Raw genomic sequence first — 25,415 nt, 5'->3', positions numbered from 1 at the left:
AGTTACTATAAAAACAAACCAAAACCACAAGCAACTTGAAAGCTCAACATAATTTACATTCACTGATACAGTTCAGTAAGGAGAAATAAAAGGCTTTTGCCTTGATGCCTGCCTTTGAGCCCTGTCAATTCTAATGTGCAGGCAAAACAGTTCCATAGTCTTCTGGTTTCCCCCTGAGAGAATTCTCCCAGAAGAGGGCTCTGCTTGGCACTCTACTATATAAAGCAGCATGAAGCCATCTTAGGGAATTGGCTTCTAGGCAGTTCCATGTGGTATCTGAATTCACCCAGGCATGTCAGTGAGTTAAAGGTCACATGACTTGCCTTTTGTGGTCCTACATTTATAATACATAGGGAATGTTTAATGCTCTTTACTCATTATATATATTCTAATGCACTGATTTACCACATCTCTTCAGTCCTGGGGATTATAGCAGGGTTTGCAACAGTTACTGATTTTCATTTCTGTTTTCCACTTCTGCTAAATTTTCAACATTAAAATACTGAAACATTCTCCTGATTATTTTGCAGTACCTGGAGTTAGACTGTTGTTAGTGGTTATAAAGCAAATTTTTATCTGCTGAATTGACCCAGTAGAGTAACAAGTATCCTAACAAGTACTGAAAAGTTGTCTTAACTTCCTAACTCACAACCTCAACATTCTATTAAAAGTAGAATGGTTCTGTAGACTATCCATGTCTGTTTACTGGGTCTGATACTGTACCATAGATATACAAGATGTTACCATGGATGGGGAGGAGGGGGTACAGACTTATTGTGCAGGGGATCTCAACGAACATTTCTTTGCAGTTTCCTGTAAATCTAGTTATTTCAGAATTAAAATGTAAAAAAAGAAAAAAAAAACAAAACAAAAACGGGTAAAATGTCACTTACCTGAGCCACAATAGACAGAATTCCTACCATAGCTATGAATGCCGCAATCTTAACAGATCCAAAACCTATGACCTGTGGAAATGAAAGAAAACACTTTTGTAATAGAGATACTATAAAAATAATCCCCATCTCCAACCCACTAAGAGACAAACATAATATCACCAAACACTAGAGAGAATATGAGGAAAATGGTTTGACTTTGGTGCTGCCAGCAGAGAATTTGCTCATTACCGAAGTTGGCGGCTCTCGACTTTGGCTGTACACTGAAATCATCAGGGCAACAGGGAAGGGGGGAGCAATGAAATGCTGTAACCCACTGGAGACCAATTAAATCAGACTCTCTGGGCCCAGCCACAGGCATGTTTAAAAAGCTTCCATGGTGATTCCAGGAGCAGCCAAAGTGAGCTGGCAAGGATTTCTAAGCCTCTTAACCTCAACTGAAGCTCTGAAAGGCCACTTTAAGTTTTAAATATCAAGTTTTTAAAAAGTTAAATATTTTTGCCCTCTATTGAAACCCTATAAAAATCGGGAAAAGGACTTAAAAACTATTATACATTCCATTCATTTAATAAATGATTGTCTTGCTTCCAGTCACACAACTAGCTGATAAAAGAGCTAGAATCTCAGGTTCCCAAATCAGGGCTGCTGACAAACAACAGCCTATCACTTGCCAATCAAATGCAATTAAAAAAAAATTGGAACCTGAAAACAGATTTAGGGACAATTTCTCAGCCTATATTTGTAAACATAAACATATCTATACTTCAAACAGCTTTATTGAGATAAAGTTGAAATATCCTATAATTCACCCATTAGATATGTAATGAGTTTAGCACATTCACAGAGTTGGGCAACCACCAACACAACTGCAGATGATGTCCTCACTCCTCAAAGAAACATGGTACCACATTAGGAGTCCCACTGCCCTGGCCCATCCCTCCATCCAGCCAGTGATAATACTTCTGTCTCCGGGTCTATTTATTCTGAGCATCTCACATAAATGCAATCAAACAATCTATGGTTGCAGTTTCTTTCACTTGGCATGATGTTCCACAGTTCATCCCCACTGAAGACTTAGCGCTTCACTGCTTTTTCTTGCCAAATGTTAACACCCCGTTGTACGGATTTGCCACATTTGTTGATCCATTTCATGAGCTGATGAACATCTGGGTTGTTTCTACTTTTTGGCTATTATCAAAAATTTCTGTAAAAGTTTCTATGTAGATGTGTGTTGTAGGAATAGATTTGCTGGGAACCCTATGCTGAACACCTTGAGAAACTGCCTATCCCATTTCACATTCCCACCAGTCATGTCAGTTTCCATTTCTTCACACCCTTGTCTTTTGGTTACAGCCATCTTAGCAGGTATGAAGTGGTATCTCATTTTGATTTGCATTTCTTTGATGGCTAATGTTCAGTATCCTCTCATGTGCTTATTGGTCATTTGTGTATCTTCCTTGGGCAAGTATCAATTCAGTCTTTTTTGAATTTTTTTCAGTTGGGTGGTCTTTTCATTTTTGAGTTAAAAACTTATACTGGATATAAATTCCTTATCAGATGTACAAACACCAAATGCAGTTTGAACGTGTGTGTGTGTGTGTGTGTGTGTGTGTGTGTGTGTGAACTGCTCTTAAAAGTGAGCACAAATACAAAATAACATAAAATGATTCTGATTTACCGTTAAGTGTTGGTGGTAGTGACATAAGCATATGTGTGGGAAAAAAGGGTAGAAAAGAAAATATCCACAGTTCCTTATTCTGAAGGAAGATGATTTTTCACTTCCTTAAGTTTTCCCATTTTTCCTACACTGAATGTACCTTTAATTTAATTACAAAAGCACATACGATTTTCTACATTAAATATGTTACCTCATTGGTCTTCCCTCTAAATCTCCAGCATCTGCTCACAAAAAATGAATAAAACTGAAATAGAACTGTTTACAGAAACAGTTTTACTTATATACCACCATATAAAATATTAGTCTCATACTCTCAGGAAAACTAAAAGAATGGCAAGTTTAACAAGTTCTAATTAAAAATATCTCTCGACAGAGAGGAATTTATCTTAGGAGGAGACCGGCTCTGCCATATGGAATAAGCCATAGAAGGACTTCCAGTGAAATCGGTAAAAGACTGGGGCAGGATTGCAATGGAAGGCAACATGCATCTCCGCAATCCCAGAGAAACAACAACAGTTGGAAAGGGAACTTGGTTTTAAATTGCCTTAAGCTAACCGCCTTTTTGGGGGGAACAAGGTAAAGTATACATTTTTAAAGAGAAAAAAGGTTAAGGGAGAGATTATTTAGATGACTGTTTGCAAGCCCCTTGAAGTCCACAGCAGTGTTGAGCTATGGCCTTCTGAAGATGTCCCAGGTCAGTTCACATCAAATCAACTTGACCTCTCTCTGTGAAATTTAAATGATACATTCTATTTATGCTAACTCTCAAGGAAATTTTTCTCACAGTCAACATTTTATAGTATTTGAAAATATCATTGTATTAAAGGTTCCCCTGATTGCTAATTATACGTCAGCACCTACACTTAAACTATAGCTAGAAGCAGGTCCACACATTTTTTCCGCTATACGGTTTTCCTCAAAATACCTTTGGACAAATCCTAATCTTTGATTTCTTCATGTTCTAAAGCTACTAGGCACCCATTACCCACCTGTCTGAGATAGAGAAAAAAACTTGAATACTGTCCAGCTTCAGGAAGATATGAAAGAAACACGGTGATGCAAATTAGTAAGACAGTAGAATCTTTTCCAACTTTCTTCAGTGACTAGGAATAAGCAGAAAGAGAAACACATAAAAAGTAGGAGACACTGACTGAATCACTGATATTCTGGGATACTGGTTTCATTGTTTTGATCTATTAGGGTGAATTATAAAAGTTGAATAGATTAGAAAAACAAGTAAATATTAACTCTATGGCTGTAAGTCCTAATTTCATAATTTTATGTTTACAGTTTTACAGCTTAAAAAACAAAACAAGAAACAAACACTTGCTCATCTTTGTTAACCATACCAGTTCACACACCCTGTGAACAGATCCTGAAAAAATACTGCTCCAGAACCTTTTAAGAAAATCTCGTCTCTCTCTTTCATTCATAATATAACCCCTTTATAAACACTTCAGGGTTTTTATTATATGTAAATTTACTATATCCTTTAAAATGTTAATATTCAATTGGCCTGTAAAACTGGAAGCCAAATAAGTATGTTCTAGTCATGGGGTCAGTGACAAGATTCTCTGACCAGTAACAGCTTTTTCAATCTTCTTACTTTTTGAATCTTCCTTTTTTACACAGAATTGTTGAGAAGACCAAAAGGTGAGCTGAGGACGATAAAGTGCTTCTGTCTACGGAGACCTTGCTGCACACCAGACACTAGATGAGTTAACTTATATACTCACCAAAACTCCCACACTAGCCTGGAAAGAATACACGGTAGTAGTCGTGCTTCACAGATGAATTTCCGTGTGTAACCTGATCACTACATGACAAGAAAGTAGGAGGCCTGACTGGCTCCCAGGTCCATACCTGGTTTCCTTCTCTAAGCACCTCTTTCTCCATGTCTGACATTAGGGCACACACAAAATGACCAGGGGCTCTAGGTCATGGGGGCTTTTTAGAAAAGAATTTCTCATGAGTTATTTTTCTTATACACATTATTTCCTCACAAGTACACTTGGGTGATTAAAATCAGCAATCAAATCTCTGGTTATTTTTTTCCACATATATTTTTCTTCAAGAACAATGTTATGTCAGACAAGGGAGGGAGAAGGGGAGAGGTAAAATTCTTCGTCTCAGTACTTTTTCTAGTTGTTAATGGGATCCTTCCAAAAAAATTAAAAATGGTAAAAGCTTTTTAAAAGTAAAGAACCCATTCAGTCCACAAAATACAAGTCCAGAGCCTTGTACATTAACAACTGAGAAAATAGCTACTACAGTCAGGCCAAATCCATTCACCTTTTCTGAATTTAAGTGAATGAACACAACCACTTCAAATGGCCACCTTCATTTTGTTTAAAAAAAAAAAAAAAAAAAGTGAAAACAACCATGCAATAAAAAAAAAAAAAAAACTTCCTTCCCAAACCCTCATCAGGCATTAACTGAACATTTTTTCTTCTCTCTTCCCTCATGATACCACATGCGTGACTTAAACATAAACTCTATATAATCCTTGATTATATTATAGGATTATAATCTATAATCCTGTAAACAACTACAGTCCCTTATATGCAATTTTTTTTTTCTATTTTTCCTGGAGAAAGAAAGGGATCAACAACTGATGGGATGCACGAAGCTGCAGAAATATTCAATATTTTCATGTTTTTATTACCGCAAAAGGGTCTGCTTGTTTCCAAGAAATCTTAGCTCCCCAGGAAAGCGGCCTCATTTTCTCTGGCAAAGATTCTGGAACAGCCAGTAAGATGAAGCAGATGTCCAGAACAGCCACCACTGTGGCCACCAGCACAACAAGGCTGTCTCCGTAACTGGCTGAAAGGTATGCTCCAATGGCCGGGCTGCTCACCAGACTTGCTGCAAAGGTGGCTGACACCTGTGGAAAAGCACACTCTCATCCACGGTCCTGGCCACTACCACAAACACACACAGAAGGCACACTCTCACTTAGTCCCATCTGCTGCAGGTGCACACCTAATTCTGGTTCTCATGCGGAGTCCCAAAGGGACGGACCATGACTGTCCTTCCCCGGCTTTAAACAAAACAAAAGGGATGTGTTGTACATACATTCTGACAATGGAAGAGTCATTTCATTTTTTTTTTTTAATTTTTTTTAACGTTTATTTATTTTTGAGACAGAGAGAGACACAGCATGAATGGGGGAGGGGCAGAGAGAGAGGGAGACACAGAATCGGAAGCAGGCTCCAGGCTCTGAGCCATCAGCCCAGAGCCCGACGCGGGGCTCGAACTCATGGACCGCGAGATCGTGACCTGAGCTGAAGTCGGCCGCTTAACCGACTGAGCCACCCAGGCGCCCCAAGAGTCATTTCATTTTAAGTACTTGTTCATAAACTATGAACTAACAAGATATCCTAGAAAGCTACAAGAATAAAAAATAATGGTATTAGAAACAAAAATTGAGAAAACCTTCCCCATAAATAAAACACACACACTTTAGGGTGCGCCTGGGTGGCTCAGACTCTTGATTTTGGCTCAGGTCATGATTTCACTGCTTGTGAGGTTGGACTCCGTGCTGACAGCGTAGAGCCTGCTTGGGATTCTCTCCCTCTCTCTCTGCCCCTTCCTTGCTCGCGCACGCTTGCTCTCTCTCAAAGTAAATAAAAAGTAAAATTAAAAAAACCCACCAACATGCACTTTAGTCTTCTTTAATTGGGCAACAGGGATTTGGAGAGAAAAGCACGACAAAAATTTCTGCAGGGCTGATCACAAAACTTACAAATTACTCTGGGACTGTGTTGACTTCATATTCTAAAAACACTGACTGTTTGGAGTGCCTGGATGGCTCAGTCGGTTGACCGTCTGGCTTCGGCTCAAGTCATGATCTCAAGGTTTGTGAGTTCAAGCCCCGCGTCGGGCTCTGTGCTGACAGCTCGGAGCCCGGAGCCTGTTTCGGATTCTGTGTCTCCCTCTCTCTGCTCCTCCCCCACTCGTGTTCTGTCTCTCTGTCTTGGTCTCTCTCTCTCAAAAATAAACATTAAAAAAATAAAATAAAATAAATAAATAAAAACACTGACCATTTTATTATTTGGGGACCATTTCATTACCACGGAGAAGGAAAAAAACCCTGATATTCTTAGAGAAAAAGCTGTAAGAACATCAAAGCTTTTTAACTAGAGATCCCTGGGCTGTTGATTTGTGTTACTCCCAACCTGCATCCAATACCAGAGACCACAAAGCCAACTGTCACACTTGCAACCTGAATCCATGTGGAATCTCTGCACACAGCTTCCTTTACTTTGGAATGTAATCTGCATGTGCAGAAGCTTAAATGGGCAGTCTCCAAATTATAACCAGATTGAGTGCCAAAAATATAAATTGGTTATTTAAATTTCTACTAGATTTTAATAGAAACCACTGAAATCATTATCTATTATTAAAATTATGACTCCTGGTTAGCCAAAGACATTTTTCTTTCACCCAACACCCTTCCAAATAAATGTAAAAATACAATATATCTGAAATTAATATTACACTAAAGACACTATAAAAGCAAGTCCAATAAAAACTTTCTGGGGGAAAAAAGGAGGTGCAGAGAATTCCAATTTGGGGAACAGGAATCTTGGTTCAGTGTTTATTTAATTACCTGCTATGTACCAGGTGACTAAGAAGACAGAGCTCCTGCCCTTCAGGTTTTTCCATATTATTTGAGAAGATCAAGGTAAACACGTAACTACATTATAAACTACAATGACATGCAAATGGCTATGGCAGCACTGCTGTGGGGTTCTCAGGGGCTAACAACCTCTTATCTGCACAAAATGGGTCAGTAAAGTCATTTATTCCTAAGTTTTTCATTATCTTAATCCTCTACCGCATTTTTGTACCTAAACCAAGAAGACACTCTACTCAATGTACAAATAAACAGCAATAGAAAGGTTAAATAGCTGTCTTAAGTTCATATAATGAGCAAGAACTAGAAGTCATTTTCCAATCTCTAAAATTAATCTTTCCCACTAAAATAGAGAGTCAGATTTACATCTGCTAAATTTCAGCTGAAACTGCTTTTTATAATTCCACAGCATTCCAAGTCTAAAGAATCTAACGATAACTTGAGTTTAAAGAAGAAAACAAGAATTTATTTATTTGTCAAAATGACATTTATCTACCATCATAACCGTCTTCTAGCCACATGGACATTTTCTTTTCAAGTTTATTTTGAGAGAGAGAGAGTGAGTGAGCAGAGTAGGGGCAGAGAGAGAGGGAGGCAGAATCCCAAGCAGGTCCTGTGCTGTCAGTGCACACCCGAAAAGGGGTATGAACTCATGAACCATGAGATAGATCATGACCTGAGCCAAAATCAAGAGTTGGATGCTTAAATCAACTGAGCCACCCAGTTGTCCCAACTGGACATTTTCTAAAATAAGCATTGTTCAATAACTCAAGATTTGGTCATTGCGAACAATGGACTTAAATTATTATTATTCTAGAACAACGATTTAAATGATGGCATTCTACTAAGCTCCCCTCAAAATACTTTGGAAAGGACTCAGTAGCTACTTCAGATATAATGAAATTAATGCTCATTAATAAAATGGTGCATTCTAAATCATGGTAAACTTTTTTTTGGAGAGAGAGAGAGTACTCACGAGCAGGCAGGGGGCAGAGAGAGAGTCTCCAGGCCCAGCACAGAGCCCAACACAGGGCTTAATCTCACAACTGTGAGATCATGACCTGAGCCCAGATCATGACCTGAGCCAAAATCAAGAGCTGGATGCCGAAATCAAGCCCTGGAAATCAAGGGCACTGAGCCACCCACATGCCTCTATGTTGAACTTTTAAATTCATCTTTCTCATCCATGTGCTGCCCCCTACACTGCTCTGAGAAAGAGGTGCTCTATTTTCTGGTATTTCTACAATTTAAATATTTGTAAACTGCCATAGAGAAAACCTGAAATGAGCAAAGGCAGAAATCTTTTTTTTGTTTACTTATTTTGGGGGGGGGGGGCGGGGAGAGGGGAGAGAAAGAGAGAGAATGCAGAGGAGGAGCAGAGAGAGAGGGAAAGAGAGAATCCCAAGCAGGCCTACACTCTCAGCACAGAGCCCAACATGGGGCTTGATCCCATGAACTGTGAGATCAAGACCTGAGATGAAATCAGGAGCCATACATTCAACCAGCTGAGCTACCCAGGCACCCCTAACAAAGGCAGAAATCTTAATGACAATCTTTAAGCTTTCAAAACAGAGTTTAGGAAACAAGCTTAAGACTTATGAGTCTATGTATCTGAAGAGCTGCAAGCCTCCCAGTGGACTCAGATGGCAAAACAGGGTGGATGCTCTCAGACACAGAGAGGTAGGTCCACCTGTCCTAACACAGCCCAATTCAGTTAGGGCCCTCAGTCCCCAGGATTCTATCCTCCCACCAATTCCTCTACTGTTCTTCACCTATAATTTTTCCTCCCTAAATGGTACACTGAAATAGGTATTAGTGAGGTTTAGTTTCTTAAAATATGCAAAAAGTAAAACGTAAGAGAGTGCAAGTAGGGTAGGGGCGGGGAGGGGGGCGGGGACAGAGTATCTGAAGTGGGCACAGAGCTGTTAGGGCTTAAACTCACAAACTGAGAGATCATGACCTGAGCCAAAGTTGGTCACTCAACTGACTGACCCATGCAGGCGCCTCCAAGAAGTGAGATTTGAAAGGAAGAGCAAGACTGGGGAAAGGGGAGAGATAATGTGGGTTTCCGGCATTCAGTCCTCCTCCAACGTGTTCAACAGCTAGATCACTCCTCTTTTATCCACCTTTTCTCAATGTAAACATTTCAAACACAGGGAACTTGAGAGAACAAGTGGAAAATGCACCACCCCAACTACACCACTTTGCATGTGGACTGTTTTGAACTGTAGGCAATTAAGACCCAGCAGGCTCAGGGAAAGCTTTTTTGCCTTTCTTTTAATGCCTGAAAGAATTCAGACACGGGCCTATATCAGGAAGAGAGCTATGCCAGAAATAACTTTTTATATCAGAAAGACTTATCTGCATGGCATGGCACACATTTACTTACCAAACATTTGTTCTTCCCATCTTCCTGTGAACTGTCTTCCTCCCCTCCAAAGCCCAAGACCCCTACCCTCTTTTCCTTAGCTCAGGATGGCATATAAGTCTCAACTGCGTCCAAGTCTCTCGTGTCTTTGGAGCTCTGTACAAAATTAAGTGTTTCCCTCCTATTAATCTGTGTCAGTTTAATCATTAGGCCAAAGAACCTAGAAGAAGGGGTAATTATCCCCCTGCAACAACACGCACATACCTCAGCAAGTTCACACATTGGACACATGCCCACACATGCTCACATGACATCTTTTCCTCTGAGCCACATGAGTAGCCAAGACACTGAGCTAAAGGGCTTTAGCCTCCATCTTCTACAAGTCTTTCTTCCCTACGAAACTGCAATGCCATCATCACACTTCGGAAAATCAGAAATTATCTAACACTTACCAAGAAGAGATCTCCTGTAACTTTCATTAAGCACTCCACAATTACACAGTACCATATCCCAAGTAAGTGCCTGAGACATGCAAGCAGCAATAAATATAGTAACAGTGGATTAACATGGTTGAGGCACAACATCTCCCTAACTGTGAATTAGGTGCATGGGGACTTATCTCAGCACCAGTTTACTGTTTTATGGTTCCTCAAGACATAAGCCAACAAGAAACAAATCAACTTTTTAAAATATTTTGCAGTCAACAACTCACATTCCTGACAAACTTCCAACCCTATACATTATTATACATTATTAGCAATTTCCATCTGGCTACTTTAAACTTCATCAATTTCCTAGGGGCGCCTGGGTGGCTCAGTCGGTTAAGCATCTGACTTGAGCTCAGGTCATGATCTCACAGTCCATGAGTTCCAGCCCCGCATCAGGCTCTGTGCTGACAGCTTAGAGCCTGGAGCCTGCTTTGGATTCTGTGTCTCCCTCCCTCTCTGCCCTTCCCCCGCTCATGATCTGTTTCTCTGTCTCAAAAATAAATAAAAACATTAAAAAAAATGTTTTTTTAAACTTCATAAATCTATTTTAATTGCTGTAGATTTTATGTAAGTCAGTATTTACAATTTTTTTTTAATACTTAACACTTTAATACTTTAACACAATTTAATTATAAATACTTCTCTGGTTACAATACATAAACTATAATCTTACCCATCCATAAGCAGTACTTCGCTCATGTTCCTGAGTGACATCAGCTACATAAGCAAATATCACAGAGAATGTGACCGAGAAGACTCCAGACACAGAAATCATCGCAAAATACCACCTATAAAAAGATTATTTTAATTACCTGGAAGAGAGGTGGCAGTGTGCATACACTTTCATAACCAGAGCAAATGATATTATGTAAAGATTATAAACAAATAAAACCAAATATATGTATATGTATATTTAAAGATATAATAGACTACTAATAAACTGGTAATCAGGATGGGGAAGAAGTAGAAACATACCAATTTTGTAATTGCTCAAAGGATGTCAGTACATGCAGGTGAAAAAATGAAAGAATAAGGGGATTAAGTAAAGATATAATCTTAAAGGTAGCCAACAGAAGAGAAATAAAAACTTAAAATTTCCTAGCTTTAGCTAAGAAAAAGACACATACAGCATATGACTTTGAGAGAGCTACACAAAGGCAGAAATCATAACAAAAGTATTAATGTATTTAACACTAAAAATTTCAATCATATGCACAGATGCTTTTAAATAAATATTGTTAAGATACCAACAAAGAAAATCTCACAGAACAAAAAGTAGGATTTATCCTAGGGCAAAGGATATTCCAAGATTAGAAAATACATTAATATAATTCATCATAGTGATAGATAATATTTTTCAACACAAAAGCTACCTTAATACTTAAATGATGAAACACTGTAACATTTCCTTTATATACATGAAAATGTTAGGTCCACAATTATCACTTTTATTTAACATTCTTCATTAGTCAATGTAAGTAGCAAAAGCAACAGCATGAAAACTGGAAGAGGCAAAATCATTTAAAGATCTAAAGAAAAATATTTTAAGGTATTGAGAGGACATTAAAAAAAAAAGCCCTCATTAATCAGAAAAGCATGACTTGTTCTTGGACATAAAGACTCAATATCAAAAAGTATTTTATAAGATTCATCATCTGGTAGAAAATAAAATGATCCACCATGGGTACCCAACATATTTACAATGTAACAAATATTGACAAAAAATTATGAGATAATCAAATGACATTTACCCAAGCCAATAAATACTGCATTAAAACAACAACAACCCCTTCCATTCTAAGGTATGTTCTTTACACCTTATGAAGAACATCTCAGCATTTTGGCCAAATACCATCCTCTGGAACTAAGAAAAACAACTAAGGTACAGCTCAGGTACAAATTCCAACCCATCTTTGGTAACTGAAGAGACTTGGTTACATGTTAATACTCTCTATCATGAAAAATGAGATCAAATTCAAATTCCTATTATGAGTGAGAATAGGCTATTGGTCTAATAACTACAATGTACTCAAAAGTGACTCCTGTCTATTGATATAAACTGTGTTCATACAGTGCCCTAGAGCAGTGAGCTGACCAAAACACATTTGCAGTCACAAGGGTTGAGTACAGAGATGGTACACCCCCTCCCAGGACCCAATCCTTTAATTAACCTCATGGCAACATCTTTAAATGTCTTAAAGCCCAAACTGGCTTTCAGTATTATCAAAGAGATTAAATAAAAACACAGGTACCAACTGCTTTGAAACAGTTAAGAAATGCTCTGCAGATGTACTATTCACATGTGACCCCAAACAGATAGTCATGATGGTGGAAGGTCAAGCCACTCACCACGGGCTGATCCTCATCAGTGGAATTGGGAAGCAGGTGAAGAAGACGGTACCCAGGAGAAAGGGTTTCCTCCCCCACACATCAGACAGAGCGCCTATGAGGGGGGCACTCAGAAAAGATAGCAGGCCCTGGAGAGGAAAACAGAAACACAGGTCAAATGTACAATGTGATCCCCTAATTACTTGTAATTCTTATTTTCTAAATGCTCCAATTTATTTATTTTTTTTTGCCCCCAAACAGAGTAATTTGAAGCATTAAATGCAAATTATCATTTAAAAACATTCTAGGGGCGGCTGGGTGGCTCAGTCAGTTAAGTGTCTGACTTTGGCTCAGGTCATGATCTCATGGTTTGTGGGTTCAAGCACCACATCAGGCTCTCTGCTGTCAGCACGGCACCTGCTTCAGATCCTGTCTCCCTCTCTCTCTGCCCCTCCCTTGCTCACACTCTCAGAAATAAAATGAACTTAAAAAACCAAAAACCATTCTAACAAATTTCTAAGCATGCTTTAGAAAAGGAAAAAAGGGGGAAGAGTTTGTTTTTTAGGAGAAACTGGAGAAGAGGGGATATGAAATATGTACACCTATTTTACATATTTTTACACCAAGCATATGGGAAGAGGCCAAAACTTAACTCATTTTAATAAATATGTGTAGCTCTAAATCAACTGCTCCAATGAAGACATTTTCTCACTTGCTACCTGGTCCCTGACCCTGGTCCTCCAGACAATATGTGCTCCCGTTGATGAGCTGCAAACCTTGCTCTGATCCCTTCTTTAAAACCCTGCAGCGGTTCCCACTGTGCACAGTTTAGAAGTCAGCAGGTATGTAGGGGTGAAATGAACACCTGCACTTTGCTTTTATAAAAAATTGGGTGGGGAGAAAACAGATGAGACAAGAGTAGGAAAATGTTGGTAAGTAGTGAAACTGGGTGAGTTCATAGGTGTTCATTTTATTGTCTACTTTTGTGTACTGGAAATTGCTCAGCACAGCATACAAACAGGACACTCCAAGATCTGGCTCCTAACACACATCCTATGCTTTGGCTGTATGAAGCACCTCCTAGTTTTCCCAGCATACCGTCCTCCTTTGTGCCTGTGGGCCCTTAATGTGCCTGCATACACTTCCCACAGTTGGGCTGGGTAAACTGCCAGTCGTTCTTTACAACACCGTGGGGAGAAGCACCTCCTCCTCTTAACTTCTCTTAGCTCCTCAAGCAGAATTAATCACACTGGTTTTTGTGGAGTGCAAAACAAATTCCTCCCGCCTGGTACGTTTCTAGCTCTTCCACTGCAATTTTAACACTTGTTATTTATCTTTCTTCTCTTTCAGGACGGTTTCTTCACATCTCTGTACCCTTGGTGCTTATCACAAGGCCTCATAATAAGGGCTTTCAAAGATTTGAATTAAACTTTAAGAGGAAACCAAAGTCACACTGCTGGCAAGAAAAGGAACAGGATTCCAATCTATCAGCCCTAGGTAAACCTAGAACCCACTGGCTGGGAGACACGTGCACTGAAATAAGGGGGTCAGTGAGAGGAAGACTCAACGGAAGGCAGGCAGGGTGAGGAGAAAAGCTTTTTAGCTCCTCTGAAATAAAATATTAATCCAAGCCCACGATCAAATCTTGTAATTTAATTTCTAAGTCACAATGGATTTCCATTTAGCCTGTCCTTGTGTCAAGACAGTAAACATCAAGAATTAAATGGTGTTCCTTTAAGAGCCAAGCAACTGCAGAAAGTGGGGCTTAAATTCAGGACTTGTGACTGCCAGTTTCATGAATTTTAGAAAAGAAAATCTTCAAAATTCTCTAAAAATATCAAGTACCTGCATACGTGGGTAGTATAGAACTGGTCAACAAGAGATCCTTGGGGGGCTCAGATGGTTAAGCATCTGACTCTTGATCTCGGCTCAGGAATTCAAGCCCTGCATCAGGCTCTGTGCGGACAGTGTGGAGCCTGCTTGGGATTCTCTCTTTCCCTCTCTCTTTCTGCCCCTCTGCCCATTGGCGTGCTCTCTCTCAAAAATAAACAAACATTAAAAAAAAGGGGGGGGGAATGCCTAGGTGGCCCAGTTGGTTGAGCATCCATCAGTCAGGTCATGAACTTATGGCTTGTGTGTTTCAGCCCCGCGTTGGGCTCCGTGCTGATGGCTCAGACCCTAGAGCCTGCATGTAAAGAAATTTAAGAGGACAAGGCAGTGAAAATCCACTACTATCACAAAACTAGTAACAAAAACTCTTTAAAGAGCTCTGGGAAAGTTTCTGGACAGTTCTGATTCCAGACTTCACACAATGCTTTAAAATATGGAATGTATGCCACTTTTAAACAAAAGACAGGAGAAGGCCAAGTATTAAAGTTATATTTAAAATAATGCATAGCTAGGGCGCCTGGGTGGCTCAGTTGGTTAAGCTTCCGACTTCGGCTCAGGTCATGATCTCACAGTTTGTGAGTTCAAGCCCTGCATTGCGCTCTGTGTTGACAGCAGGGAGCCTGCTTTGGATTCTCCCTCTCTGTCTCCCTCTCTGTCTCTCTGCCCCTCCTCCACTCATGCTGTCTCTGTCTCAAAAATAAACATTAAAAAAATTTTTTTGAATAAAATAAAATAATAATACATGGTTTTAACAGAAAAAAGGTACTGTCTTCGAGATTATGAATTTAAATGGTAATTTAATCTATCCATTAAAAATATTATTCAAATCAAATTCTTAGTAACAATAAGATACTGAAAATAACTTTATTAAGATGCTAAAATACAATCTCATACAGTTCACCCCTGAAGAACACAAGGATTGGGGCACCAACACCCACCATCTTATACAGTCAAAACTCCATATCTAACTTCTGACTCCCCCAAAAGTGAGCTACTAACAGCCGACTGTTAGCCAGAAGCTTTACTGAGAACATAAACAATTAACAATATTTTGTATGTTTTATGTATCATATACCATATTCTCACAATAAAGCTACAGAAAAGGTTAAGAAAACCTTAAGGAAGAGAAAATATATTTACAGTACTGTACTGCATTTGTCAAAAACAAGAAAAGTGCCTGCGTACAAGGGGACCCATGCAATTCAAACCCGGGTTGTTCAAGGGCCAACTTGTACTTGCCTCTTTGGAAAACCTGAATTTCCTAAAAATCAAAGACTTTCTCCTCTCCCAGGGACTTCTTCACTACCCAGTCTGGCCTGAAATTCTATTAGTGCACATTGTCAGAGCAGCAGATTGAGGACATTTGTACCCTGATGGATTGGGCAGGTACTTCTTCAGTACTAATGATGCAGGATACAATTTGCAAATGAGAACAAAATGTTTAAAATTTAACACCAGACAGACCTGAGAGGCAGACCTCAAAGCCCTCATCTTCATCAGAAATACAACTGATTCCCACCATTCACAGTAGTTATGTTCTGTAAGGTTGCCACAAACACTGAATTACAGAATAGGCAACGACTGCTCCTCGAGGAAACAGTGTCAGGTTCCTGCAAGCCTCTGGTCACCTATTGTCATTTACTGATCAACACACGACCGTGATTTACGTGTGTTTCTGTTTAAAGACACTTTATTTAATACACATTGTTGACTTATGAACAGTGAATTCTCAGTCAACAGCACTACAGCTCATGCCTGAATGAGGCTTATCTGGCAGCATTCTCTCTGGAAGGCACATCACAGACCTCTTGCACTTCAAGATAGTAGTCAGTACTTCAGTACTACACACGGGGACATTTTAAACAGCCAAATCACCAATAAAAGGCACAAAGATGCAAAATATGTGGCACTAAGTGGACCACAAGAAAGACAGGTGTACGGTTATAAGACCTGAAACAAGTAGATGGAAGTTCGAACAAATGGCTGGGCACTCACACTTCTCCCCTCACCCCAGTGCATAAATGACCACAAAAGCACTGTGTTGATCTGGGGGCCACAAACTCAGCGAGTAGGTGGACTGGAATATGAGATCCAAAAATAATGAGGGTCAGCTGATGCCATGCTTATCATAACCCAACCAGGACTAGATATAACATGATGTGCAGGCGTCCAGGCACAGATGGTGAAATTCACCAACGGTTCAGCACAGCCACGTCAGTAAGTTAGCTTCCCAGTGGACACAGGTGTTTAAGGTGGCATAATTAACTGGCCAATAATTCTGACATGACTTTAGCCTCTAAAGTGACAAAACAGCAATTAGAGTTTATTGTTCAATTAAATACAATTATCCAATAAACATTTTGAAGCATACAAAGAATGACAAATACAACTCATTTGAAGCACCCATGCATAAATTTTACACTTAATATAGCCATCACAGAAGTTTTAAGTGTACGTTTTCCTGTTGGTAAATATTTGACTAAAACAGTTTGTGTGAGTATTTTTAAAACTAAAGACAGCTTTTTGTTTTCCTTTACAGTATAATTAACCTCACGAATGCATTTGAGGGGGCACTGGCACCAATGAAGAATACAATACAAAGTCTTTTAACTACTGCTAAAAACTTTTCCATGAAAAAGTTCACATTCTATGACAAATTTTCAGTATTCTTTAATAAGCAATGAGGAACTTGCGACATGTACTTGGTTACCTCAAAGTTAGATTCATTTTGATCTTTCATACAGTAATTCACTAATAATGACTTTTATCTTGCATTTCTTAAAAGATGAAAGACAAAAATCCTACTTCAATAGAATTGTGTTATTTATATAATTGACAAGTATTTTCACATAAAGGGACCCGGGTGGCTCAGTCGGCTGAACATCCAACTCTTGATTTCGGCTCAGGTCATGATCTCATGGTTCGTGAGTTCGAGCCCCTTGTCAGGCTCTGGGCTGACAGTATGGATCCTGCTTGGGATTCTCTCCCTCCCTTCCTCCCTCTCTCAAAATAAACAAACTTAAAAGAATATTTTCACATAAAAACAATATTGAAACAAGGTCGCCTTTCTGACCAAGGACCCACAGAGACCCTGCACAGTACAGAGCCTCCCTTCCCAGGGTACACGTCCATCAGTGCAAGAGGGCAAATGAGAAATGTGATATATAAAGTGATTTTAATTCAATTAAAGTCTGGAAGAGTGAATGTGCAAAGCAGGAGAAGGATCAAAGAACAGCTGATGCCAGAGACTTCAAGGAAAGAACAATATGGGCAGGAGGGCTAGGGTGTTTTGTCTTGTTCTGAGGTAAAGGGAGAGAAGTAGGGAATATTCAATAAAAGAAACAAAAGCAGATTAAAGTGAAATAAATTGTTGTAAATAAAACATAAGTAAACAGACTTTTCCTTAATTTTAGAAGTAGTAGGGCTACTGAGTCTTCAAATTCTGATTCCAAGAAAGTTCAGTATAGGTTTTAAAGTAATAACAATAGTAACAGCTAGCATCCACATTTGCCAAACTCCTCCTGGCTTTTCACACATGTCTTCCCCTGTGAGGTAGATGCTATTAGGGCCAACAACTGGCCTGAGGCTCATAGCGGCAGAGGCAGCATTCAGCTCAGTGTGCGGTGGCTCCAGGACCGAGTCCTAACCCTAAAGCCCACAGTTCAAACCAGTTATTAAAGTAATCTGTTAATATTTCCAGGTTTCCAACCTAAAGCAAAGAACTAGTCTTACCTGCTTGTGAGTACTCTTACATGTTTTCTTCAATGGATAAATTAGCAGTCTGTCATAAAAAGTCTGCACTTAAAATTGATGAGTCATCTCTCAAGTAGGTGGTTTAATAATTTTATTTATAGATAACAGAAAGGATCATCTTTATTCAAGTTCTTGTCCAAATTAAGCAAAAATTATTCTGCACACATGCACACATGTGTGTGTAGGAAAAGCTCTCTGTACTTACTAACACCAAAGAGCAGCTTGAAGAAACTTTAAAGATACCTATCTTGGTTTTTTGTTTTGTAATTCTTAAAAACATCAGCCAAAAGTTTCTGTATGTGCTTATGCTAAGCTATGACTTAATTCATTTAAATGGCAAGATGACAGTTGAGCAGCAGCTCCTGGAATACAGGAACTTGACATTTAATCCCCTGGAAGAGCATCATGGAAGAGGGTCTACACGCCTTCTCCTTCATCAGAGTTGATGGCCAAGTCTAGAGTGAGAAGGAGCCCATCTGTAGGTGGCCCCCTGTGGCTATGCCCTGAGCTGGCTTCTGTGACGTTAAAGCCAGACAAGATCATGACTGCCTGCTTTAAAGCCACCCTCTTCACAGTGATCACTCCAGGTGTAAACTCGGACATGTGGCCCGCTTAGTCAGGGACACTGCTAAAGATGTCTAATTTTGTAATAAATACAAAACATGCAAAAGAAAGAAGTTTCAAGAAATTTCAAGGCAGACACTGGGCCATCAGACCAATTGGTCTTAATGAAGAAAATTATTACAGTCACTCCACCTGCTCCTATTAACCAGCAGCCGTAACTAGACTTCATCTGCCAAGTGAAACCAAGGCATCTCAGCTTAGTGTTGCATTTTTGACAAAGTGTAGCTAAAACAAATGTGACAGTTAGTTTTAGGAGTCACCTTGGCTAGGCTGGGATACCATTATTTAATCAAGTGCTAGTGTGGGTGTTTCTGTGAAGATACTGCGTAGCTCTGGTTAACACCTAAAACAGTGGCTCTAAAATAAAGGGTTCCCTTAATAATATGGCGGGGGGAGGCTGCTCCAATCAGCTGACAGCCTTAAGAAATCTAAAGTTTCCAGAAGAAAGAGTTCTGCCTCAGGACTGTAGCATTAACTCCTTCCTGAGTTAAGTCAGCCCTACATTATTTCAGACTTGTCAGCCCCATAGTCATGTGAATCTATTTGTTAAAATAAGTCTCTTGGGGCACCTGGGTAGCTCAGTCAGTTGAGTGTCCAACTCTTGATTTTGGCTCAGATTATGATCTCACAGTTGTGGGATCGAGCCCTGTGTCGGGGTCTATGATGAGCATGGAGCCTGCTTGGGACACGGACACACACACGGACACACACACACACACACACACACACTCTCCCTCTCTCAGCCTCTGCCCCTCCCCCACACTCTCTCTCTGAAAAAAAATATTAAAAAACTAAAATATTTATATATATAATCTCTTAATAATATTAGCAAAATGAAAATAGCAAAAACTAGTATTTACACTGTAACTTAAAATCTTAAGAAATAAAGTGTCTTATTTCCTTATAAAAACTTACCAAGAGTCATTTGAACAGTGCCTGCCTTCTTCCTAAGCCAAGTAACATGTGATATGCAGTATCTTCTATGCACTGGCAAACTGCCACACAACTCTTCTAAATTCAGATCAACTTTCAACATTCTATGCTTTGTGTTTTCAATGTCATGAAATACCATCTCTGTGAGTCCCTTTAATGTGAAGCATTTTGCGGACATCACCTCCACTGGGACACCTTCATCCTGTTCATCATACCATTCTTCTCATTTATGCCGACAAGTGTATCTTTGCTAAGTCCTTTTGGCTGTGTGCCCCTGTCAGCTTATTTCTTCTAGAATTCTGCAGAGGTTCTACCCAAATATCGCTTCTACCATTATCTGTAATTATTTCTTCACTGCCCTTCCATCCTTGTTGGCCAATTCCTTTTCACGGATCTGTTTCTGTAAACTGTCATGTGGGTTTATCACTGGAGACAAGGAGGCAACACAATCACACGCTTTGTTGTCTGTGCACGAACTCGGACCAGTCACTGACATCTTGAAATGCCATGAACAGACACTGATGATGATGTTCATCTGTTACTAGCGTCCTGTGGACTGAGGAGCCAGGAGCAGTTCCTACTGCAAGCAGTTACTCAAAGTTAATATACCACGGTAATGGGCTGGTATTTTTTAACTGAACTTTAGTAACTGGAATTTGTGCATACCAGGATGTGTAAAAAGAGGGGTGCCTAGATTTCCTATAGTTTCTAATGTCATGGAGAAATTATATCATTAGCGACTGCTGATACAAGAACAAAGATAAATACAGTCTCCATGTGAGCTGGATCTTGACTATTTGAAAATGCATAGAAAAAGACTGGAAAGAACTGTTAAGTCAATAATATTTATGAGCACCTATCATTTGCCAAGAACTGTTCTAATCTCTGGGGACAGGAGTAGGCAAAAATTCAGGCTTTCCAGAAGCTTCCAGTCTAGAAGAGGAAGGGTGAGAAGGACAAACAGTAACAAGATAAAGCAGAATATACAGCATGTCAGAGGTGAGATTATAATGTTTCTGGAGAAAAACAAAGCAGAGAAGGGAGACTGGAAGTGATGAGAATAGGTTACATTATCCAAGACAACAGACAGTAAAGGCTTCACTGAAACATGACACCTGGGTGAAGCGTTAAAGGTTAGGGAGTGAGGCCAGAATCTGGGAGAAAGAATCAAGCAGAATAAACAGAACCTGCAGAGCACTCAAGCGAGCACAGGCTGAGGAAGCCCTGGTCAGTGGGAGTGCCGAGAACAGAGGTGATGCCAGAGAACAAAGCGGAGTGGGCGTGGGACGGGTTGGCGATACCATAAGCTGGCTTATATCGTACCAGGACCTCTACTGACGCCAGGTAGGGTTTTCATTACAGACCCACTTTGAAGGTAGAACCACAGAATCCGTTGATGGAAAGGACTTGGGAAGAGAAGGAGTCAAGATGACTCCAGGGATTTTGATACGAGCAAGAATGGCATGACCAGTAATTGAAATGAGGAAGGCTTGTGAGCAGGTCAGGCTTGAGGGGAAGACCAGGAACTTAGTTTGGCATGTTAACTTAAAAAAAAATGTTTTTTAATTTTTTTTTTCTAATTTTTGAGAGTGAGAGAGAGAGACAGTGTGAGCAGGGAAGGAGTATAAAGAGAGAGAGACACACAGACTCTGAAGCAGGCTCCAGGCTTTGAGCTGTCAGCACAGACTGCGACACGGGGCTGGAACCCATGAACCGTGAGATCATGACCTGAGCCCAAGTTGGACGCTTAACCGACTGAGCCACTCAGGTGCCCCTCCTCTTGTATCCTTTACTGGTAGTCACCCCAAATATAAGCCTTCTCACCCATGCATCACGGATAAACTTACAAAGTAGAAATTAACTGTAGAAAATCTACAAAGAAAGAATATAAAGAAGAAAACTAAAAATTATCCATTCACATGCTTTCAGACTTCAGGGGACTCCTTTTTAATCAGGTTTTCCCCCGGCTTATACACATGTATTTTGGTAAAAACCAAAGCAAAACCACACTGTAGCTCTATACCCTTTCTGTCTCACACATTATATGGTAGTCTTCAGAAATGTGTTCTTTATGTGCTGCTATTACATCATATGCCTGTGCTGCAAAGTACTTATTCTTCTAATTTTAAGCCATTTTAATGGTTTCCATGTTTACTATTACAAACAGCCCTTTACCTGAATCTTTGAGTAACTCTATTGATTAGAACAATTTTCTAGAAATGGAACAGCCTTTGTTAAAATTAGTGAATATTGTGAGGTTACTAAAACGCTGCCTTCTAGGAAAGCTATACCAACTTAACTCATCAGTCATGTACGGGGACCCCATTTACCACAAACTGAACTAGTTATTGTCAGTTTAAACTTTTCTACCAATGCTTACGTGAAAATATAATCTCATTCCATTTGGGATCCATTGCTTACTAGTGATAATCTTATTTTTACACTGACATCTTTTGTAAACTGGCAGCTTACATCCCCCTCCTTGCCCTTCTGGGATATCAGTAACTTTCCTATGGTTTTACCTGGAAGGCACTTCTATGTGGTCCTCTGTCTACTATACATGTTGCAAATAATGTTTTGTCATTTGTTCATTTTTATGATGGTGGTTTGACTTACCAAAGTTAAAATACTGATGTAAATGACTCAATCTTTTCCTTTATATATTTTTTCTAAGAAAAGAAAATCTTTTCCCAAAAATAGTTAAAAAATGGTCATCAAGATTTCCTTCTAATACTTTTTGTTTTTACATATTTCTCTTTGCAACATTTATTATTCAGCAGTCAGAGGTATTGTGCTAACAGCTTATATACCAGCTCATTTAATCTGTATGATCACCCTGTTAGATCTTTTATCTTTCTCATTTCATGAATAATGAAACTGAGGTCAGAGAAGCTAAATCACAGGTACTAAGTGCAGAACACAGACTTAAAGCTGAAGCAATCTGAAGCCATATTCCTTGCACTGTACTTACACACGCATTAAGCTATCCAATTTGAGCTACTTTGATGTAGGTGCTGTCACATCCATATCCCTGACACAATAACCAATCATTAAAGTTCCAGTAAAGCTCAATAAGGTCAAGTTCAATATTTATCTAAGTTGCATAAGTCCTTGTCTAAGCCCCTGAATCAATCCAATACCTTTTATTTTACATATTTTTAGAATAACACTGTTAGTGTCTCTAGGTCAAAGTGCAGCATACTGCTTGGTTTCAGAGTATACATCCAGTTGATTTTACTCTGCAGAACCAGACTAAAACACGTTTTAGTAGCTGGTCCGCATGACAACAGATTATAGAGGAACTTCCCCAAGAATCGGCTGTAAGGATAAATTTATGTTGTATATTTATCAATGCTTTCTCTCATTTAATTTTTCTTTTGATCTATGCTAATCTAAAACTGGTGCTTAAAGGCCCACTTGCCAGATTTCTTTTTTTTTTAAGATTTTTTTTAAGTTTACTTATTACAGAGAGAGAGAGAGGGAGGGAGGGAGGGAGAGAGAAAGCGAGCACAAGCAGGGGAGGGGCAGAGAGAAAGGGAGAGAATCCCAAGCAGGCTCCACACTGTCAGTGGAGAGCCCAACATGGGGCTCAAGCTCATAAACTGTGAGATCATGACCTGGGCCGAAATCAACGGTCTAACTGAACCCCCCAGGTGCCACCACATGCCAGGTTCCTGATAACACTCCTCAATGAGGACTGAAAACTTCTTGCTTCAACCTTTATTTAAGACACCATTTTACTTATGTTATTATTGTAAGCATTCTCAAATTCTTCTTGAAAATAGGCAAAGAATAAATAGTATTTATTACAAATAATGCTGCTCAAAGATGTAAATTCAGCAAATTATTAGGGGATAATTTTAAGTGTGTTACTCAGTTCAAAGATCAGTACCATCTAACTGGGAAGGAATCAGACACTATACCTGTGTACTATACTGTGAAGTGGGACTAGAATATAACATTATACTTTAACCTCTTATTTATAAGCTTTTCTGATAAATATCACATTAAAATTTAAATAATGAATTGAGGGTTGGGGCACCCAGGGGTTTCAGTCGGTTAAGCATCTGACTTCAGCTCAGATGATCTCACAGTTCATGGGTTCGAGCCCTGCGTTGGGCTCTGTGCTGACAGCTCAGAGCCTGCATCCTGCTTCAGATTCTGTGTCTCCCTCTCTCTGTCCCTCCCCCGCTCACGGTCTGTCTCTCAAAAATGAATAAAAATTAAAAAAAAAATTTTTTAAACAATGTATTAAGGATGAAGTGGTTGAGAACTCAATTGTGACTAGAACACCAGCCTTGACAAAAGACTATACAACCAACTAAATGTTGATGCTGCCTTCTTCCTCAGTATCAGAATCTGTCTCAAAAGAAGACAAGAATATTTATCCATTTTATTCTGTTGACAGGCAGGGCAATTAAAAGCTCACAAAATTAAACTCTTTATAAAGTGCTTTTACAAGTAAACCATTCCATGCCTTATGGACTTGGATTGCATTTCACTTTGACATTGATAATCCAGTTAAAAGTTTAGCTTTAGTGTCACAGACTAAGAGTCTAGAGTTTTCTCTTGTCCAACAAGAGAGCAGATGCAGAATTGAATACGAGAGAGGCTAATGTCCAAACCGGAGTTTTGTCTCTGTACTGATTGAGCTCTCAAGATCTTACACATGTGGTGAATGTGAAGAAAATAATCAAGTAGTAATCACTAACTTGTGTAAAGGGTCTGGGGGGGCAAGTGGAGCTTGTGATCAAAGTACAATAGTACATTGACATCAGATGGAAAGTAACTGCCTGTAGGTGACAGAACAAATTACTTGTGATCCCATTACAATAGCTTGCTAGCTAACCTCAGGTGCCATGGGGGGTGGCTTTCCGCCCTAAACTTTTTCCTAACCCATTTATGTAAGCAGAACCTATTTCCCCACCACACTTTAGGTCTCCAGAACAAATAGTGATTATTTCCCTACATCCCATTTAAACTTCCAGAGTTAAACAAACTACTAAGGCTTCCTGCCTTTGGTTCCTTGTGAACCACACAAAAACCATTCTTACCTTTACACCTTGAATGAGACCATTCATGAGGAATGTGTGTTGAGGAAATGTTTCATGTAGAACCTACAGAAAGCAAACATCAAGACAAATTCAAAAACAAATTAAAGGGAAAGGTTTTTGCCTCTGTTAATGTTAGGTTATGTAAAAAAGACGAACCCTGGAATAAAAACATTTGAAGTATCAGTGGAATATGGAAAATATCCTAAAAATATGGAAGTGTAATAAACAATGAGGCAGAAATCTAAATAAGGCAAGAACTTACATCCCAGTGCTCAGGTGCTTTTCTTACAAAACCTTCTGTGGCAAACATAAATTGTTAACTGGCTACATCTTTCACCACCAACAATTTTAAGCATCACACACACACACACACACACACACACACACACACACACACAGCTGTTTTTCTGTACTCCTACCTAAAATTTCATTGATATAAGACTAAATTTACAGTATTCCTGGGAAGCTAAGAATAGTGAGGCACTTCTGGATGATTACAGCAGACGGGAAAAGGCTGACAACAAACCCTAAAACAGTTGAAGAACAATAATATGTGAAAGTAGAAAAAAAAAGATCTTTGAAAAAGTACGTTTTCCAGAAATCAGGTCAGGGGATGGGGGGGAGGAGGTTAGATCTGGAGGAGGAGGAAAAACATCCATAGTTGAACAGGTTACAAAATAAGCTCCTGGTATCTTGCTCTCAAAGCTACTGACCTCCATATCTGTGCCCAATATAAGAATCAAAAAGCATAGTTCTGACAGAAACCG

At 39.4% G+C, this 25,415-nt stretch overlaps 1 protein-coding gene across 1 annotated transcript in view; it reads right to left on the bottom strand.

The window, feature by feature from the left end:
- Nucleotides 1-25,415, bottom strand: part of MFSD14B (major facilitator superfamily domain containing 14B) — a 73,067-nt gene that overhangs the window by 5,959 nt on the left and 41,693 nt on the right. Inside the window, exons 3-8 of the mRNA XM_047100429.1 lie at nt 24,649-24,711; nt 12,416-12,543; nt 10,740-10,854; nt 5,237-5,455; nt 3,561-3,674; nt 894-965 (exon numbers count right to left, since the gene is read on the bottom strand). Of these exons, the coding sequence (XP_046956385.1) occupies nt 894-965; nt 3,561-3,674; nt 5,237-5,455; nt 10,740-10,854; nt 12,416-12,543; nt 24,649-24,711 (711 nt within the window). The remainder of the gene's footprint in view (nt 1-893; nt 966-3,560; nt 3,675-5,236; nt 5,456-10,739; nt 10,855-12,415; nt 12,544-24,648; nt 24,712-25,415) is intronic.

The sequence above is a fragment of the Lynx rufus genome, unplaced genomic scaffold (genome assembly GCF_022079265.1).
Source record: "Lynx rufus isolate CCGP_SWC_20201006 ecotype Redwood Valley unplaced genomic scaffold, mLynRuf1.p SCAF_10, whole genome shotgun sequence".
NCBI classification, from domain to species: domain Eukaryota; kingdom Metazoa; phylum Chordata; class Mammalia; order Carnivora; family Felidae; genus Lynx; species Lynx rufus.
This window is presented reverse-complemented; position numbering and strand designations above follow the sequence as displayed.